General features: G+C 33.7%; 2 protein-coding genes and 2 long non-coding RNA genes across 6 annotated transcripts; 2 read left to right on the top strand and 2 right to left on the bottom strand.

Annotated features, from left to right (window-relative positions):
- Positions 1 to 6: 6 nt before the first annotated feature.
- On the bottom strand, positions 7 to 228 carry LOC106101354. Its single transcript, XR_001225509.1, has 2 exons — positions 145 to 228; positions 7 to 67 (listed from the first exon to the last, which is right to left on the bottom strand). It is a non-coding gene; the product is annotated as an uncharacterized LOC106101354 (long non-coding RNA).
- Positions 229 to 870: 642 nt separating this feature from the next.
- Positions 871 to 2,609, bottom strand: LOC106101353. The gene is made up of 4 exons (XR_001225508.1): positions 2,433 to 2,609; positions 2,001 to 2,076; positions 1,344 to 1,484; positions 871 to 1,010 (listed from the first exon to the last, which is right to left on the bottom strand). It is a non-coding gene; the product is annotated as an uncharacterized LOC106101353 (long non-coding RNA).
- Positions 2,610 to 3,746: 1,137 nt separating this feature from the next.
- LOC106101278 lies at positions 3,747 to 9,755 on the top strand. Its single transcript, XM_013280444.1, has 4 exons — positions 3,747 to 4,051; positions 4,317 to 4,445; positions 4,904 to 7,641; positions 9,626 to 9,755. The coding sequence occupies exons 1-4, from the start codon at positions 3,992 to 3,994 to the stop codon at positions 9,753 to 9,755; spliced, it is 3,057 nt and encodes a 1,018-aa protein (XP_013135898.1). The 5' UTR covers positions 3,747 to 3,991.
- On the top strand, positions 8,847 to 20,276 carry LOC106101411. Of its 3 annotated transcripts, none has more exons than XM_013280642.1 (13): positions 8,847 to 8,979; positions 9,626 to 9,707; positions 10,945 to 11,099; positions 11,711 to 11,823; positions 12,254 to 12,329; positions 12,915 to 13,055; positions 13,122 to 13,326; positions 13,731 to 13,842; positions 13,926 to 13,994; positions 14,091 to 14,121; positions 14,193 to 14,233; positions 14,454 to 15,660; positions 15,738 to 20,276. In XM_013280642.1, exons 3-13 carry the CDS (start codon positions 10,979 to 10,981, stop codon positions 20,159 to 20,161), a joined length of 6,540 nt encoding a protein of 2,179 aa, XP_013136096.1. In that variant the 5' UTR covers positions 8,847 to 8,979; positions 9,626 to 9,707; positions 10,945 to 10,978; the 3' UTR covers positions 20,162 to 20,276. The 3 variants fall into 3 exon arrangements, with proteins under 3 accessions (XP_013136096.1, XP_013136095.1, XP_013136097.1); XM_013280641.1 differs by having other exon boundaries at positions 15,723 to 20,276; XM_013280643.1 differs by lacking the exons at positions 14,091 to 14,121; positions 14,193 to 14,233 and having other exon boundaries at positions 15,723 to 20,276.
- The last annotated feature ends 1,172 nt before the right edge of the window (positions 20,277 to 21,448 follow it).

Raw genomic sequence — 21,448 nt, 5'->3', positions numbered from 1 at the left:
CTTTTGCCCGTAGCCCTTGGAGAGGAACCGCCGCTGCCAATACCACCGACTTCAAAGTTACCGCGACCTACAATGAAATGCATAAACAAGGAACTCATTTACTTTCTCCTACGTCTTAGACTATGTTTTCGGAGTTTTACTCACCTGGCTGTAACCGTGACTTCTGTGGTGGGAATTCAGTCAACTCTACGGGGGGCGATGTAGGCCTCATGTTGCAGTACTCTATCTGAGTTTACAAAGATTTTATAATACGAGTATCTGTACTCTAAACTTAAAATAATACTGCGTAAACACTACTTCGTTATGCAGAATGTCAGCAATACTTTTAAATCGTCCGTTTTAAATAAAACCTTACACTTACAACACGCTTTAGGTTATTATAACTAAGTGAGTTAATAAACAATTGCTCCGTGAGCAAGGAACAAAAACTAAAAGCCAATAACGACAAAGAATCACGGTTGCTGTGGTTACTAAAATTTTCAGCATTGTCTTTTGAGCATTTGAATTTTGACTTTTGCATTAAAGTTTTTATAATATCACGTGGATGAAGCCACACGGGATGGATATTCCCATCCGTCACCCTGTTCTGTCCCCACGTAGAGACAGATGAGAATAAAATGCTTCATCCGTACCAACTTTTGCGACACGGGGATGGTTGGAACTTATTATATTTCATAACGGTTCCATCTGTCACCTTATTGGTGTTAGTCGGACTAGGTGGGACAGATGAAGCTATTTATTCTCACGTGGGGACAGAGCGGGGTGACGACTGGGAATAATGCGACGGGATTAGCTTTATTACTTAACTTTCTTTGGATGGTATATGATAGTTCAATTTCAAGTCTAACAAGAAAAACATAATACCTTGTTTACCTTATAACTGCTTGCATAACGTCCGTCGACTGCCTGAGCACCGCTGTCTTGCCGCGGCCTCACCTCGCTGTTGCCGCACTGCGACTGCCGCGACAAGCAGTTATTGCACACTTCGTACGTCGGTGATGTGCTTATACCTACATCAATACCATCATCATCTCCTCTACCTTGTCACACTCCCGTAGGGTCATTAATAACAATATAAGATGTTTGATTAATGACTCCCTCAAGGGTCGCTATAAAGCCCCTTCTTGTACCAACATTGCAAGTTTTTGGCACAAACGATACGCAATCAAAATTAAATTATAAAAGTATCTAAGATCAGATCTAGAATCGAAAAACCAATATGTTCGTAACAGCGTAAAACAGTTTGTTCTCTAAATTAAATTGACTATGCTATAAGATTGTATATAAGCAGTTTATTAAGCATATTCTTTGAATTAAGACAAGGGGGTAAAAGGTAAAGTAACCAGTTTTAGGCATGAGCGTGTATTGCTTGCCGCCGTCCATAAGGGTGACCATGAGGCCGGAGTCGGGTAGGCCGCGCACGACCGCCATCATGCCTTTGCTGTCCATCGCTGCACGTTTCACATCGAGCCCGACGGGATGTGCTATAACACATTAAGCGAGGCATACATGCCAGTAGCTGGAATATTAGCACGCCAGCAACTGGTACGTGCCAACCAGTCATGTTTTGCTGAAGATATTTGTGCGACAGCGACTATGTACGTTTATGAGACGAGGGATGTTACAAAATTTGACACTAACACGTCAGACATACACTCTTGTCGACATTTTACTGGCATGTATAAACGCATTGTGCCAGTAGGTGGTGTGACAACTACTACACCATTTTATTGGCATGTGTATAAACCTTTAGACTTATAAATATTCCTATAATAAATCTTTTTACAGCTTACTATCGCACAACTGTTGTGCGATTGTCGATTGTTTCGCAGCCAATTCAACTGTTTATTTGCACAACTAAAAATCGAGTAGTGTGCGCACTTCCATATAAGCTCATTGGAATAAAACGGGACTACACAGTTCTGCGATAGTTTAGTCAAAAGTGTGCAAGCTCCAAGAGTTTTCGTCAGTAGCAAACTTTATACTAAAATGTGTCTTACAGTCATTTTCATTATTCGCAGCGAAGAATAGCAAGAACACGGATGTCCTTGATTGTCTGTACCATGATTCGCTAACCTGCAAATATAGTTTGCTGTTACAATAAACGCACATCCTTTGTAATCACACTACAATCTTACTAATATTATAAATGCGAAAGTTTAGATGGATGGATGTTTGTTAGAGTTTGTAGCCTAAACGGCTGAATGGATCTTGATGAAATTTGGCACAGATGTAGTGGATAGTCTAGAACATATAGGCTAGTCACTGTTGTTTTTTTTAATTCGGAGTCGAGTCCGAAAACTAGTGTTTTATAAAACAATAAAACTACGTAAGTCTGAGAGATTGTCTTGACTGATTCATTATCTAAAATAGTAGTCATCGACAACCGATTTGTACCAGAAATTATTAATTTTTAGCCAAGGTTTACTTACATTTCAAGCCTAATATTAACTCTAATGAAAAATAGGATAGGTTTTAAAATTTAGCTATTCGATGTAATAAAATTACACTGTAAAAATAAACTTTTTTATACACAAAAATTTTGAATCATCTTTACAACACTTAGAAGAATTTAAACCAATTCATTTAATTAATCTTAAATCGAATTATATTCTAGTACATTTTCTTATTAACATGTCGGAAAAATGTCAGTAATTTCTATCGGAAATTTGACATGTACTTCTAGATTTCCACTGGCCAGTATTCTATAAGAAAAGAATAAAACGTTTTGTATAATCAAAGACATTAAAACATAAATAGATAAGGCATAATGAACAATTTTTTCACCGGTACTTGCACTGAAAAGTAATAGTGCCTTAACTAAACATTTTTTAACTATGTTCTTTTATTAAAACACCTTTCTATAACCTAGTCTGAGTCAGGTCTGTGCACCAGTTATTGGTCATTAAATCTATGATTGCTTATTTCTCGTTAGGCCTTAATTTTGTCACCTTTTACACAATTTACTCATAGGGAATGCATTTTGTAAAGGTACTGATATAGACCGTTATTGGTATAAATCAGTTTTTTTTTTATATAGAAAAAAGCGGGCAAACGAGCAGCGAATCGCTTGGTATCAAGTGATCCGACGCCCATGAACATCCGCAACGCCAAGGGAACTGCAGATGCGCTGCCGGCCTTTAAGGGAGGAATACGCTCTTTTTTGAAGGCCCTAAGTCGAGTTGTCAAGTTTAGTGCTACCTCGTGTCTTGTATTGACAAATAATAAAACATTTTACAAAATTATTACAAGCTCCATCTTTGTTATAAAATGAACAACAATATTATTTAATAGACTCCAAAAATTAAACAAAAAAATGGGACCCACCTGCAAGCATTACCTTTCGGATAAAAAAAGAATTATCCAAATCGGTCCACTAGCGGCGGAGTTATTCCATAACACACATAAAAAAATAATAAAAAAAAACATATCGTCGAATTGAATACCTCCTTCTTTTGGGAATCTAATAATAGATGGCGTTAGTGAGATGGGAATCAAGTAGTGTATTATGCCTCCTCTATATATTGTTTTAATCTCTTTTTAGAAATGTAATTAATTTTACGTTTCACGTTAGGCACTTTTATTATTGTTGTAAAATCTATACTTAAACTTAAAGCATATTTATTTGATTAATCAACTTTTGTACTCAGCAAAAGTTTTCACATGATGAAATATCGTCAGAAAATTAACCAAACCATGATATAGCGTATCTGTATCGTTAGAAAATCGTAGTAAAAAAAAGAATAAAACTGCCAATCATTTTGACACAGTCAAAACGCTGTCTTACATTTTAAGGTAAATTCACAGTCAAGCTAATATGTAACTATACAAAAATGTATCCTCACAAGACAACATCAAACAAGCTTGGCAAGATGTCATTTACTTACTTTCTGTTCTGGTAAATATTGTATCACATCACAACAGTCATGATAACAGTTCTAGAAAGAGCTGAAGATTTGTAGACTGAAGGCACGCTCGGGATCTATCCCTGATGGAATTTAACTATTTAGAAAACATACGAAAACTAAAGGAAAGGATTGCACCATTCAAAGTAAGTAGACCTTTACAGTTAAATTCAAAACTAACCTAAAAGTTCCAGATAAAAGAATAGTATATTATTAACAAATACTACAGCAATTGTGCTCTTTCTGATTTTAGTATTTATATTTCTACAGAAGTTGCTTTAGCAAAATAGTACTAATAAAAGATAATGTAAAAAGGAAATTTCATATTAACGGACACAAGTACTTTTAATATATCTGATTTATACGCTACAAATGTGAATAAAGTATACTTGGTTTTAAAAATGTTTGCAGCGCCAACTATGCAATGAATCCCGTTGTCCAAAGATCAGAAAACGTTGGGAAGATCATCAACACAAATGTCATACTGTGAAATTTAAAAAATTGTCGTTGGAGAATAAAGAACCTAAGTCCTGCATTAAAGTTAGTAATTTTAAGTCTTCTAACTTATCTAGCTTTGATTTTGCAATCTTGGTAATATTTTAGTCCCTTTACCGCTTCACCCTTTTCTTATGAAGAAAGGATTGGATGGGAAAGTGGATTTGACGGTGAAGACGCATAGAAATTGGAGATATCCACTTTATGTGCGTCTCCTTCTCCGTCGATTTAGGGTAGGTAATGCATCTGCAGTTGCGGATGTCTATGGGCAGTGGTCGCTTCGCCATTTTGGTTGATTTAGTTGGCCGCTTCCTCGTTTGCCGCCTTATTGTATAAAAAAACAAATAAACTGAACAGATAAAGAATTTTATAAGGGTGACGAAAACAGGAGGTACTTAATTACTAGAACATGATAATAGATATGAATATTCTGAGCTGATAAGAGCAATAGAATTCTTTAAAAATATTAGCGTGCCTGATTTTTCCTTTCTGTTTTCTTTCAGATCTCTAAATATAAAACTGCTGACCAATTAGTCCAAACAAGTATTGATATGAAATGCCACGTAGGAACTAATTGTAACATTTTTCACGATGACAAACAAGCAATGGCCAAGATCGCTAGTGAAGTTATGAACGCAGAAAACGTTGGTGAATTTTTTGCTCGCAACCAGTCTTGCAACACGACGGTATCATTTAAGAATTTCTACAAGGAACGTTTGCAGTACGAAGTACTTCAGTGGCTGCGCGAAGTGCCTATCGAATCTGAATTTAATTCAACTGCTAAAATAGTAACAGAAAAAATTGTTAATAATTTAATAGAGAAAATAGACAAGCTGTCTGTTGAAGCTGACGAGGATTGGTACGAAGTGAAGCTCAAACGAGAGATAGATCATTGTTTAAACTCTTTGCCTATGTCATACCATAGCACTAAATGTGCAAAGATCAGATATATACTGACAGAGAGCCTTATTACTAGGATTATGATACTGAATAGTAAATATCTTTACGATGCTCCGACTAGCTTCCAAGATGATCTCGATGTGAATCATTATGCAAGCAGTAAAGAAATATTCCAAGTACCAATAGTCAGCATGTTTGAAAACGAAATATTTACTTGGCTCGAATCGAAGAATTTGAAAAGTGAAGATGGAGCACCGTTGAATTTGAAATACATAACGAAGATGCTTTTAAATCGGCTCCTACCATGTTTGATGGATAAAAGCACAAAGAGAAGCAAGTATTTAATAAAAGGTGGGATCGTAGAAGTCTTGGATACCTTGCCTTTGACAATGGCTTTATTTAAAAACCGAATTTTCTTAAATGGTCTCGCAATGGAGTTGACAAACATACTGATGAATGCACAAAATAACTTTGAACAGTTGACAATATATAACAATGCTTATTTAGGCTTTAGTAAAACTCTAAGTTATTTAAATCCTGAACATTATATGAATAATTCTTTAAGGCGTGAATCTATAGGCAAGCCGGTTACGCTACGAATGTCGAATACAAGCAAAGTTCGCGCAGTTGGTAAAGCAAGTAGTAATGGTATTTATCAATCAAAATCAAACATAAATAGACCATATAGAGAAAGTCAATTCGTTGCTATGGAACTCAACATGAGTTCATATTCTCAGATTGAAAGAACACTTACTAGAGATCCTCCATTCTCACGAATGACACTAAAAATTCTAAGAGATGTGAAATCAAGGAATTCAATAGTTAGATTGAAAAATTTTAAGAAAAATAACGTACCAAGTCTATTGTCGATATCATTAAGTTCAGTGGATGAAAAATATTACAATTCCTCTTGTTGTTCTTATTTTGATAAAAATCGTAATAAATTCAGAAATAAAAACATAGATCGCTTACATGGTATAGAAGATACAGCTAATGTTGACAAAGTGTCCTCTCTTATTAGAGCTTGGATTGAAAAGTTGCCAAGAAATTATGGTAAGTTGAGAAACAGAACTGTTATGGAGTCTATAAGTGGTGACTTCGCTCAGGAAATAACTGATCAAATGTCTGATCCACCCGTTGGAGAAGATAGTCGTGATAAGGAAACTATAGGAGATGTAATATCAAAATGGTTATCCTTACTTGGCTTTGTTAAAAATTCAGATGAAGCTTTATTATACAAAAATGAACTGTTATGTGAATTGCAAGATATTTCTTTACAATCTCCACGTAGATTGAATATATTACAAGATATTGAACCAAAGATGAATTGTAAAATAAATGAAAATATGGACTTGTTGAATGGTGAATTTTTATCTTGGCTAAGTAAACGGCCAACTGAAATTTCAACGGAATCAGATAGCAAGAAGTTAGTTCATGATTTCGCTGTTATAATTTACAACGAGCTAAACAATAAACGTTGTAATAATAACTTGACATCAATTTTAAAACGTTGGTTGAAAAATATAATTGAATCGGAACAGAATATCTGTCTACAAACGTTGTCGAAGGATTTCAAAAGCCAAATCTTTCAGTATTCACGTAGCAATCAAAATAATAAATCAAATGTTGAGGGATGTAATAATGGTACAGTTTTTGAAAATATAATGAAGCAATGTTTGATGACATTTTTTAGCGAACCCAATTTGAACAAACGTATAGCTGAAGATGTATTCTGGAATATTCTGAGCAATGTGATGCAAAATGTTTACACGCAGTATTCCAAAATGGAAACTCTCCAAGTTGAGAATGAAGATACACCATATGATAAGTTAAAGACAGAATTAGATTATATTATTTTAATATCAGATTGGTTTAACAAATTGCCTAAAACTTCAGCCTTGCATCGACTAAGTAGTAGACAGAGTAGGATGTTTTTGATTAATTTAGCGAAAACAATTGAAAACAATGTTAGTAGAAGTGAATTAGCAACACGACTTGACGAGGATTTCTATAGAGACTTAATTTTAAACCATTGCAATCATTTTGGACCCCTACGTAATGCCTGCCTGGAAAAAAATCTAACAAAACCATTGGTTGATGCTTTAGTAAAATATGAAATACAAAAGTTAAAAGATAAACAGAACATTACAACAGAAAAAGATTTGAAAAAGGTTGAAAAACAGAAAGAAATTAAAAATATTATGAAAGATTCTCAGAAGAAATATGAAGCCACTGACGACGAAATGTATCAGGAATTAACAGAATTAGTTCAAAATGAAATAAACAATATGTTTAATTATTTTTTTAGTCATTTCAATACAATTTCAACTCTTAGTTATTGGTTCCTTATTTGTAACATTGTAATAATCTTACAAATAATCATTAGTTTATTTTTTGCTAAGTTAGACATATTATTATTGTTTATATGTGTCAAATTATCAATTGCGAAAGTCAAAATGACATGACACTGACAAACCATGGCAATCTTGCTTTCTTAATGTTGGCAGCAACTTATGGTCTCTTTTCCACATTAAGGTTTTTATCCAAAATTTTTAACTCCTAAGTTTAATGGTTTGAAAATATATAGCCTGAACGTGACGTAAGTGTAGAGCTTTTTATTGAAAAAGGAATTATTCAAAAATATGCCGTAATTGCTGACATCTTAGGCAACAAAGAAGTGTGTGTTTACGCTTCATTATAATTATTAGAATAGAAGTATAGATGAGAAAGTTTAGATAAATGGATGTTTGTTAGAATGTATCTACAGAACAACTAAACGAATCTTGATCAAAGCCACAGACATATTCAGAAAGAACACATAGTTTTTTTTTAAATTCCGCGCGAATGGTATCTACAACAGCTAGTAGGGGAATAGCTACTCTTGGTCTTAAATAACGATACATTAATTGGCTATACACTATTCTATAGTATTTTTATAAGTACGTTTCTTTAGGCCACGTTTTTCGTAACGCTTTTTACAATTGAACAGCGTGCGGTCAAATTAACGTTGGTTTCTTAACCTTTTTTTTATACAGCAAGAAAAAATATTTCTACAATCGTGCCGATATTATGAAATACTTTACTGTATAAAGTTGACAATAAAATAGTTCAACTTTTTTTGGATTAAGCACTTTTTTAGCGTAGGCAAGTTACTCGTAATTCTACTTGTTGGTCAAGATTCCTACCAATTTCGACAACCAATTGAAGGCTCCTAGCATCTTTGGCTTCATTGAATCTAGAAATGTTTGCCAAATTTAACCTAACTATACTGATATTATAGGAATTATTTGTAATTTTGTATGTATTGAAATAACTCAAAAACTACTGGACCAATTTTAAAAATTCCTTCACCGTTAGAAAGGTAATTTATCAGTGAGTAACATGGGCTATGTTTTTTATTATTTTATTTTATTTCACACGGACGAAGTCGCGAGCCACAGCTAGGAGTAAATAATTAAAAATAGACTTTTTGGATGCTATTAATAAAACATTCAATTTAATCCTTTTTTATTATTCTTGAATGCTTGACAGTAAAAGGAAGAAAAAGCATTTCAATAAGACATATTGACTTTTTAAAATATATTTGATAAGAACAGAATGCGTAGTTACTAAGGAAATGCAAAATTTTATACGACGTATGGTGCAGTAATTAACTGGCTGGTAAATCTTTGTTAATAATGTAAGTATTTCACTCATTTGTTAGACGGAAAGATTAACTAGAATAGATCTTAAGCATGGCTTTCATTGAAGTAAGACTTAAAGACGTAACTCTAAAGAAGTGGAACTCAAATTCTCATCACCTCACCATCTATTCGCTCTAAAAACTAAACTCGGAAGAGTGGAATAAACTACTGACTGAAACTAGAACATTTCAAAACGATAGATCTTCTATATTTGTCACAAACAATGCTATAACATTAAATCCTAGATACCCTTTTACAGTTTTTATCATAATATAGATAAACGATATAATAGTACCGAAGACGATGGGACAAAATGGTATTCATAACTTTCTCTGGGAACATAAACTATTTGCATTAATATTAAGAATTCTTTCATAACATTGACGTGAAATGATGTAAGGTATTATATTGTTTCGAAATAATGTTATGGGTGAAATTCTTAAAGCGGAATAATAGAAACATCATGAAATTAGAACTAATCAAGCGCCGAATCAACCGTAGAATTTGATTTGGTACGTTGAGAACAAAAGAATACTGCTTTTGCTACAATAGAGAAAAGTTGTTTTATGATGGTGAGGTTTTGTGATGGTGTGAAGGTGAGTTGGTTAGTTGGTGAGATAGTGTGATGGGTTTTTGTTGCAGGTCAGTGTTTCCTGTAGAGGAGTGGCGCGGCTGTTACCGGCCTGACCTCGCCTACTCGATCCTGCGACTACTTAAAATGACTGTCAGTATTCCAGATTATAAAATTACTTTTAAAAAATTAACTGACTAAGTCTGAATAAAGATAAATATATCACTATCCTTTTCTTTTGAATACTGTGAAGTAAAATGTAGAAAGAGATAGATATCAATATTCCAATTCAACTTTCAAAATAGTTTTCGGTACTAGAAATGTACTAAAATAAAATCTGCAAAGAGATATTATCTATTTAAATGGGTGTTTCATAACCACACTTGTATTATGTAAATAATAATGGTTAGGTTTATTTTAGTAACTATTCAATTGGCAACAAGAATATGAGAATATTTTAAAAACAACGTCGACCGTAGGATTAGTGTACGTGATACAATTTGCTTACTTCTAACGACCTTGATATTACAGGCAATGCTTACTGAACAGATGTCGCTAATGATAAAATAATGGCGGGCTAAAATATGTTGTAATCATCCACTAGCCCTTACAGTTACAGAGGGTCGGCACAGTATGTACTGCTCCATACATCTCTATCAGCCGTCATATCTGAATCCACTACTTTCTTAAGCATATCCTCTTTCACACAATCCATCCAAACTTTCTTCGGTCTTCCTCGCCTTTGTAGCCATCCACATTCAATCTTAACACTTTTTAGTAAATATATCATACATATTAAAATTATTATAGCCTTTTGAAGTCTGACATAAGCTTGGATTTACGTAACTTTTTCTATCAGAACAATATGGTTTCCTGTCGTAGGAACACCTATGGGATGTCTTTAACAATATCTATTGTGTTAAACCCTTTGTATTCCCACATCACTTGGTTAATCATAATATTTTAACAGTTTCTTATAACATACGAGAGTTCTGTTACCCCTAACATGTTCGATAGTTCTTTATATTGCTAAGACTGTAGTTAATATATCGATATATGGATGATTGAATACACTAAGTAAAAAAAGTTATTTGTAGTAATTCATCTAGTGTTAAAGATATCTGTATTTCTAATTTCTAAGTATTATTTTTATAAATGATTCTTACATATATGAAATTACAAAACACTAGTTTCGACTTCGTACCCGATGATTTACCATAAAAAGAGATCTAGTAAAAAATAATGGCCGTCACCCGATGATAGTGTTGTTTCCTAACGTTCAAGAATTTCTCAAATATGTTGAGTAGTTTTCGAGTCTTTTCAATGCAAACAAACCTTTATAATAATAGTATATATAAATCAATTAAATTGCTTTACCTCTTGGTATCAGCACATCCCTCTCCCGTACAACTAAACTACACAAGATGGACGCAACAGACACTGCTGTCAGTATAACAAACAACCAGCCAACAACCATGCATATTATAATAGAAAACCAACCGTCAGAGGACACTAAAAGCAGATTTATCATACAACCAATATCCAGTAAGTGATTTTGTAAATTATCTTAGAACTAGCTGTTGAATTCGTAAAATATAGTCTACTAGCTTTCGCCCACGACTTCCGCGTGGTATTACAAAATTAGGTAGCCTGTGTGTTCTTCCAGACTATCCTCTACATCTGCACCAAATTTAATCGAAATCCGGTTAGCCGTTTAGGCTACAAATTCTAACAAGCATACATCCATCCATTCATCCATCTAAACTTTCGCATTTATAAAATTTAGTAAGATGTTAATTACTCACTGATAACGTAGGTTTTTAATAAAGTAATTTTTGAAATTGGCCTAGTAGTTTGAGTTATTTCAAAACATACAAAAATACAAATCTTTCTTCTTTTATAGTAAATAGTTATTTATCTCAGAATGTTTCAATACCAACAGAAATACATATTGTAATTTTATTACCACAGAGTTGTTAAATGTCATTTAGTAAATCATTACAAGATTTATCTTACTATTGCCTTTTTATTTTATTTAGAATTGAATTTTAAATACCTTGGTAAGTAGCTTTTGTGTTTTTCCAGACTATGTTCTGCATCTATGCCAAATGTTATCCATCCACGTAAACTTTCGCATATTAAAGTATGATTCACAGGTATACAAAAAGAACAATGTCAATCAAAATCATCCCAAATCGATGCAAAGATCTCGATTCAAGCTTCGACTGGATTTCAAACGCATCACGACAGATTAGTCGCAACATATCAGGTGAAGACAATATTGTTAATTGTGTTTTTTAACTACCGATAATAGGTATGAGGTAACACGAATGGATAAGATACGAAATGAGTATATTAGAGGAAGTTTGAGTAGCCCCCGTAGTAGGAAAGGTAAGGAGTAAAAGGTTAGCATGGCATGGGCACGTTAGAAGGAGAGATAAATCGCATCGTACACCGGTACAGGTAGACGTAGAAAGAGATGGACGGAGCATGAACGGTGACATGATCAAAAAGGGTATATAGGGGGAATGAGTATGATAGAGTTATGTGGAGGACAAAAACCTGTTACGCCGCTACGGGAGTAGGATAAAGAGGATAATGATGATGAATGGGTATCAACATAAAACACTTCCTTCTTGTATATCATGCACTAAGCAATACCAATATTTGAATCACGTGTTACTAATGTTAATTTACAGATCGCACATTGTAATGTTATCTCAGCATCAGCTTCCGCTGCTCCCACAGAGTATCCTGTACAAGAAGCACAAACAGGTAATAACGTTTCTTTATAAGATAACAGAGCAAAGGAGCGACGTGAACACAGAAGTGTCCACTCACTAGGTATTATCTATATAATAAATCTATATAATACTAATATAATAAAGCGTAAACACACTACTTCGTGGTGTAGGATGCACAGCATATTTTGGAATAATTCTTTAATATAAAACCGTACACTTATGAAACGCTTGAGGCTATATATTTTCACGCTATTAAACTTAGGGGGTAAATAAATTGGAACAAACCTTGATGTGGGAAAGGGACCATTACTTCAAGCTGCCAACATTAAGGAATCAAGATTGCCATGGTAGCGGTAATTGTTATCCATTGTCAAATGTGTTCGTTGTCTTTTGTACAATTGAATTTTGACATTTGCAATTGAGAATATGACAAATGTAAACAATAAAATAAAGTTTTTATAATTTCATGCGGATGAAGCCGCACGGGAACAGCTATTTATATCAATAAAGTAGCAATAAATCCTCGTCGTTTAAGTTGTTAAAGTTTTGTTTTTGCGTTGTAGGTCGATAGAGACGTTGTCAATAGAGCATCTTTAGAATTTCTTCTTGTTTTAAGGTTCGTTTCGTAAGAGTCGTGTGGCCCAAGTCGCGGATTCGTTCGCACAATCTTTACGCAAATATCCACGAGCTCTGCCGGAGTTTGCGCGCTCATCAGAAGTCATAGAGCGATTGTTATCTTCCACGCTAGCTAAACGACGTTAGTATTTCCCCTTATAAGCTAGATATTTGTGTGTAACGTTTTTGATGTATTCTTTCTATTTAGTCAGTAAATCGAAAAAGAGTCATACGAAACGTAACAAGAAATGTCATCACGAGGTCCCCTGCCTCAGGAAACTTCACCTATACCCGCAACGCCAGAGAATCCCATGCGACTGCAGCAAGAAGGCCGCACAAGTTGCGATGAACGTTCAGCCTACTACCTCAGGGATGTCCACTCCGAAGAAACAATTAACGGATTTTGGGTTAAGGTGACTATTTCTTGTACCAAAATTATCATTCTATACGATATGATGAATTAAACAATATAGACTAATACTACATAATAGTGGTAGATGCCAACAACAATCTGTTGCACGAATAGGGACAGTTCAGGTGCACTAAAAAGACCACACAGGATACAAGCATCTACTGAAACAAAGAAAGAAAGAAAGGAACTCGGTTTTCATTGGAACCCTAAAACAGAACACGGAGTTGCACAGAATAGCAGAAGAAAAAGCAAATAAAAAAGCTACTGAAAGTAATTCAGCGTAGTTTAGTGTGCATACCGGAGATCTATAGTTTTAATTCCCTTTCCCTTTTCTTATAAGTGAAGAATAAGAAGGAGCATTGGATTTAACAGAGAAGAAAAATGTTTCACGTTTTCTATATTCAGAGAGATGTCGCGGCTGCAGCGCTTGGGAAGGGGCGCAGAAGTTCGCTACTTGAATGACGTGAGGAAATGCATCCGTGACGCCATCAAACATGTCTGGGACAACGATGCCATGGTCAGTTTATTCAGAATATAACAATAGTAAGCATATCAAAATTAAGATTATATTGCAAAATTGTTATGATGACTGGTCTACAGGTATGTCCAGAAATCGAGCGACGGTTCCTGCAGCATCAGAAAGAATATCACAATGCCAACAACGATATGGTACAGCTATATCCTTATAAATAATATGTTGAAATTGTAAAAAACATTTAGAGTTAATGTTGCTTTTTATTTAAAACATGACTTATCTATTGCCAGGCTTGCGAGACATTTTGCATCGGTGCAAAAAGTAAGTAGGTTATGGAATAAGTGTGATACATTAAACTATAAGCTTTTAAAGTAATTATCTCTTTCTTTCAGGTCCACAAAAAGGGTTGACAAACACCCAAACAGAGCCGGAGGTAAAGATAATACAACGGTCGTAATGTGGATTGACTTTTTCTATAAATATGCTATTATTGATTTCTTGTTTTTAGTATTTTTCAATTGTAATTACCGTTTTTACAATAAGCAATTTACTTCCATGCGATTTTCTCAATTATTTGAAGATGGGGTGTAAATTTATTTCATTCTGTCATCACTTGTTTCCATAGTCACTAATACAATTTTTTTACTACTCAGAAACCACAAAAAAATGAAGAAGCTTGCAAATATTGTCACAAATGTAAAAAAATCATACCATGCGAATGCCCAAAGCCGTTAATAAAAGATTCTCCAACAAACTTAGGCTCAAAAGTTGGTAAATGTTGCGATCGAAGTACCAGCCTTGAAAACCATATGAATACTTCATCTTGCTGTCATTTATGTAAGGAAGAACAAGAATTTTCTGGCCAGTTACTAAAACAAGTGATCGACTGGCAACAGGAAATACCACTTAACGCTGATTGCTCTGAAGAAGATAAAGCCAAAAGGCAAAAGGTTATAAGAACACTAGTAAAGTCATTATTGAGATTTAAAGGTATGGAAGACAAACAAAAAGATGAAATTAAAAAAGCTCTAGATACAATGCCAATGTGGCGACCAGTTGACAGCAATGATCGTGAAATGTTCATAAATAATCTCATAGAAAATCTTATAATTCGTATGTCGCTTTTAAAAGATGGAGATAATAGTTTGAAAACAATTGTCAATGATTGGATTGATAAATTTTTCTTTAAACAAAAAACGCTCGATAAAAGAGTTGTTAGAAAAGATAATATTTTAAATAAATTCATGGTGAAAATTGCAACTTTGAAAATAAATGAGAAATCAGATAGAAACGAATACAACGAGGCCGTACGGTCCCAAGTTACTGATTTGTTTAAAAAACTGCTCGTTCCAAGTCCAGATGTGAACTTTGTTAATAAAGCAGCAGATGAATTAATACAAGAATTAAATAAAGTGCTCAGCAAAAAAAGTGATACACTGAACCGTAAATACGGTACAAGTAATGAAATAACTATACCAGAGAAATCAAAAGCACTTTTGGATGTGAATGTAGATAAGTTTATGGGAAATGGAAATCATGTACATAAAATGACTGCCCAAAACAGAGTTAAAGATGACATAAAAAAAATTATTGAACTTACTAAAACAAATAATTTGGATCCAAGAACTGAAAGCTTACTAATGGAAGCACTTATAATGAAAGTGAAAGCTTTGTCTTCATCAATCTGTTGTAATTCAGACTTCATTAGTGATAATTCAAAACAGAATTCAAACATGCAACAAATTATTGAATCGAAAGTAAAACAAGTTGTAGATCAGTTACCTTTAGCTATTGCTCATAATATGAAAAGTGTATTGAAAGATGAAATTGCCGACGTCATTTCCCAAAAAATGGGTGTGGGTCAGTTTATTTCACTAATACGATAAATTATTACTATTTATTGCATGTTTATGAAGTTTCAGTTTTAAATATTTCAGAGTCTTCAATTAAATTACCCAAATCATTGAAAGAGGAAATTCGAAATTACGTAAAAGAACTAGTAGTTGGTGTACTTAAAGCGAATGCAGGGGATGTGAGTAACCAGAAGAAATTCCAAAACGATTTAACAAATCTAATTGCGGATCAAATAATACGAGCTGATGATTCAAGCAACTTCAAAGAGAAAGCGTATACTGTATTAAGAGAAGCAAATTTATCTACGAATGAAATGGAAGATGTTTACAATTCACTATTACGACGCACCATTGATATGTCTTTGAGTTTTAAAAATAAAATGCATCTGTCATCGTCTTTACTAAGAGATGAAACTGCCAAGAAACGGCAAGACCAATTCAATTCAAAACGAACTGAAAACGAAGTCGTCAGTTTCATCAGTCATATCAGTAGTAATTTAAATTCAAACTTAAAAGAAAAGTTGATGATATCCGCAAACCAATTGGCGGATAAAATGGAAAAGATAATAACCGATGTTAAATATTCTACCAAAGAAAAAGAAGAAATGTTATCCAAACTTGTTTTTAATTTCTTTAGAAATCACGGATTGCCAATAGATGATTCCTCCAGGCATAGAATTAAGAAATGGATTAAGCGAATCTTAAACACTCCGCTAGGAGCATCGACTCCAAAACAAATGTTGAATGAGAATTACAATTCCAGTCCAACGTTGTCGTCAGTACAACAGGATGATCATCATTTTAAAACAATGTCTCAAGGCTCTCTTGTCCAAATTTATGAAAATCCTTCATTAAATATTATATCACACGAAGTAGTAAAATGCATCGAAAGGATACCATCAGGACGCATGATTTCCCACGATAAGAATTACCATCGAATAGTCGCCAAGGAAATTGCACAACGATTACGAGAAGCAGCCAATCAAAGCTCAAATCCTGAAACGTCACTTAAACAAACAGTAATACGGTGGTTACCAAAACTAGTAAAGAAACCCAATGAAACCGAACTAATCTGGATGACATCTATCTTAAAAAAAATAATGGAGGACAAAGAATTATCAGACTTTTCTACGCGTCCAGCATATCAACGTCATTACACAGGTCAAGCACCGGGCACACCTGGGGCTGAATACTCAAATCAATGTACCGAAGCATTTAAAAAAGCCATCATGAGCTGGTTAAAAGAAACCTCTCTGTATCAAAACCGAAATATCCACGAAAAACGATTTCAAGAAAATCTGGTATCAGACCTTGCCCTTGATTTAAATCGAGTTATAAGTGATACTGAGAAAACTTTTAATGACGACTCTATACTTAAAGTATTAGAAACAAAAATAAAACAATTCCCGATGGATGCTAAAGAGAAATGTGATAAGAATTATCATAGAAGTTTGGCTTTAGAAGTTTTAAAATATTTAAAAGATGCACAATTAATACCTAGCCACAATAGTTCTTCATTAGATGATGTAACCAGACATGTACTGCGATGGATTGAGAAAATACCACGAGACCGTATAATATCACAAGATGTAAAACATCAAAAAGCTATCGCAAAAGAAATTGCTAAGCGAGTATTAGAAACAAAAAATCAAAATCAGAATCCAGATTTGGCCCTCGAATGCGAAGTACTCCGATGGTTGCCTAAAATTGTTAAAGAGCCCACAGAAACGGAACTACACGGTCTAAAAGGCAATTTAAAAAAAATCGTAAATTATGATACGTCTATTAATAATTTGCTTACAGAAACGAGTCAATATATTGATGCCTTAAAGTACGCGCTTATGAATTGGTTAAAGGGTTCCGAAATGTATCACAGACGTAACAAACAGGAAGAAATTTGTCAAGAAACTGTAATGGAAAATCTCGCAGTAGATTTAGATCGTATTAACAATAATTTACCACCAAATCAAAATATTGATTTTGAAAGATACATCTTAAAAACGATAGGATCACGACTGAAAGAATTACCATTGAACCCACGAGTTAAAAATACAGACAATTATAATTATACAATGGCGATAGATCTGTTGAATTATTTAAAAGATCTGAATATGCTTCGAAGCATAAGAAAAACTCCTGACGAATCAAAAAAGAATGTAGCCTTTTGGATTGAGAGTTTGCCACTGAAGTGGACTATCAGCACACACGACGCTAGAAAGACGGCTGATAGGATTTATTCAATATTATCTGATTATTTAGACAATGATTTTGGATCTGCTAACACAAACAAACATTTTAAAAATGTCGTAATTAATGTGCTCAAAGACTTGCCCTTAAGGGATGACTTCAAAAATGAAGAGAAATTAGAAATATTAGTTGAACATTTGTTTATAATATTAAAACATAATACAAAAGAAACATACGGAACAAATAATTCTGTAAACGTCGCTTATTCTGGTAATAATAGTACAAACTTATTAGCAACAGAGTTAGCGAATAAATGTGCATACATTCCGATTGATTCGGCACAAGGTCCAGATGATGCAAGAAAAGTTAGGGAAGAACTCGTATCTGGATTAGTTAACATAGTTAACAAAGAAAATTTGAATTATGCTTGGAGAAATGGAGACACATTTTATGAAACCATCATAAGAAACGAAGTTGGACAGTTGCTTAATAATTTAAAAGTAAATGAACATTGTAGAAGAAATCTTCTTTCTTTTAAAAATTATCTAGTCGACATTATGAAGGACGTTTTTAGTATGAAGCAAAAAGAAAAATTTATAACTAATTATAGACAACAGCTTTATGATATTATCGAGAATACTTTACCAACGAATACGACTTTATCTTCAGATCAACAGACTTCTTTTAATGATTTAAAAGAAAAATTAGTCGAGGCTTTTGTTACATTGTTTAAAACCACGGATGTGAACACGGGTAGATTCAAAATGGTCCTTAAAAACGAAGTCAACAAATTTTGCAATGATTATTTACGAAGATATCCTGCAACACCTTTAGATACAGATAAATTGTGTGATAACCTATTCAGCGTCTTACAAAACATACGTATACCGGAAAAAACACCAAATTATTCAGACGAAACCAATTATACAAAAAACAAAATCAAAGACTACTTGGAGGAGCTGCCTTTAAAGGTTACCGAAGAAAATATATTACTGAGGAATCATTTTGTGAATCTAATACAACATTATCTAGAAAATCCACTAGAGATCCAACATACGAATTTGAGGGACAAAATAACAGAAAAACTTAAACAGTTTACATTTTTATCTGAACATAAACCAAATCTTCCAGAAATTACTGAAAACATACTCAAAATATTATATAACAATGATCAAATGAATAAAGCACATAGACAAGCTTTACAACAAGTGTCGAGAACTTTACATAGTACTAATATTCGAACAGTGGAAAAATTAGACAAACAAACGAGTAATATAAACAAAGACGCAAAAGAAACGTTTACTTATGATGCACCTGTAGAAGATGGAGAAAATGTAATTCGTGATCATTTCAAAGAATCTTTCCGTGAGTACATAAGATATCAACAATTAAATACGGGCAACAAAGATGTACAAGTTAATGGACCTCCAAATGTCTTTGAAAACCAAATAAATGCAAGACCAGATATGATTTCTGGAAAGAATAGAAGTGATTCTCCTTCGTGTTCGGAATTTAATTGTTGCCTTCCAAAAGAAACTGACAATTGTTTAGATACTCTCACATGTCAAAAACATATTAAAACGAAGTGTGCACAAACTGAAAAAGCCTGTGACTTATCTCCTCGTATTATAGTTAAAGAATATTACTGGGATTCAAATGATAACGAAATGGTAGGCTCACACCAAGAGTTGCAAGGTATACATAACGAGCTACGACGAACTGTGCCCTCGTTGCCGTTCAGTAAAGTCGATTTGCCCGCTCCTCATTGTAGAGCACGTAGACAATTTTTAAAAAGTCCATGTATATCTCATATCTCAATGGCTGAGGCAAATTTCCCAATGAACCAATCAGTAGAAGAAGAAATTTGGGCGTCAAGAAAATTACCCGTGACAAGATATAGACAATCAAATATAAGTTTGGGAAGAAATGTCGATAGAGCTGAAATTCTTGTCAAACCTATTTCCGAATCAAAGACAAAACGACAGAACTTTTGTAGCGATCAAAATGGATATAGTATGTACGAGGATGAGAGAAGACGGAGTAATGATTATTGTTTGACTCCAGAGTTGACGGAACGTAGCAGCGTCACAAGACCACATATGAGTCCAGCTACAGATGTAGGATACTCTTTAGGACAGGACAGGGATGACAAAAAGAAATGCAATTGTTACGGATATGTGCACCAAAAAATTATAGGCGGACCATCGCCTGACTCGAGCGGAGTGGTAAGCCACCATAGTCAATGTCCTAGCAACATAAATAACTGCGTCAAGTGTCGAGGTGTAATCTGTCATCATCCAAGTTATATTTACTTTAATTAGAACGATACGAAATTTAATTTACATAAACAAATATGTTTGACTTGACACTGAAATTTTCTCTATGCTGGTTATAAAATATCTTTTTTACTTATTCAAATAAAGTCTTAAATATTAATTGTTTTTTTTCTAACCTATTCGAAAAGAGAAAAGTGTACGCAATGACATAACATTTACATCGTAGTAATTATTACAAATTGGAATTTATTATTTGCGAAACTTAATAATAGTGTATTAATGACCATTAACGTTCCAAATTCAAAGGACATAAACCGTTATAAAGTAAATATTGTTTATGGTTCTGACCTGGCCCAATATTAAGATACGGAATTAGAATTGTACCGTTAACCGATTATTGAGAGGAAATTGTCAAGATAGCCGGGGTCAGGCGGCCGGTCGACTCACGGCGGCCATTTTGAATTTAACGGCTTTTTACACAGACGTCTTTTATTTAGCTTCGCATACTTATGTTTATAAATTACTTGAAAATAATGATAATACAAACAGATAAATAATTTAACTACTGTTTAAAACTGATTATGTATTATTATCTTTGTTAATTTGATTTAGTACTTACGATCATAGCAAAAAACTTAATGTATATTAAATTAGCTAAGTGAAATTTATACTACTATAATAAAGCGTAAACACACACTTCTTTGTTGCCTAAGATGTCAGCAGTTACAGCATATTTATGAATTTTTCTTTTTTTAATAAAAAGCCCTACACTTACGTCACGCTTTAGACTATATATTTTCACGCCATTACACTTAGGGGTAAATATTTTGGTTAAAAACCCTTATGTGAGACCATAAGTTGCTGCCAATATCAAGGAAGCAAAATTACCAAAGTTTCTCATATCATGTCATTTTGATATTTGCTACTGATAATTTGACAAATGTAAATAGTAAAATAAAATTTTCATAATTTCATGCGGATGAAGCCGGGAACAGCTAGTTATTCATATAGTTATAATTATTAATGATTTCGTTTTTTAATCTGGTACAAGTTTCAAAGTCTTGTGTCGTTTATTGTAGCAAATAAGATTAAACGATCCGTGAAGTTGCGTAAACGAAAATCGGCGAGATTACGACGGGTGACGTAATATTTATGTCTTCAACTGTTCGGTTTTGACTGCCGAAACATATTTCTATCTCTGTTTTATGTAAGACGTCGAAAGAGATGACCGATTCGAAGTAAAACCATATTTGAAAATGCGGTGTAGATTTTAATTTTCCTAGTGCTAGAAACCACAGTCAAATTGCGATGTTTTTTTTACTTTTCGCAGCT

This window comes from Papilio polytes, unplaced genomic scaffold (assembly GCF_000836215.1).
Source record: "Papilio polytes unplaced genomic scaffold, Ppol_1.0 DF823991.1, whole genome shotgun sequence".
NCBI classification, from domain to species: Eukaryota; Metazoa; Arthropoda; class Insecta; order Lepidoptera; family Papilionidae; genus Papilio; species Papilio polytes.
Note: the sequence above shows the minus strand (reverse complement) of the source record. Positions and strands in the feature narration are given on the sequence as shown.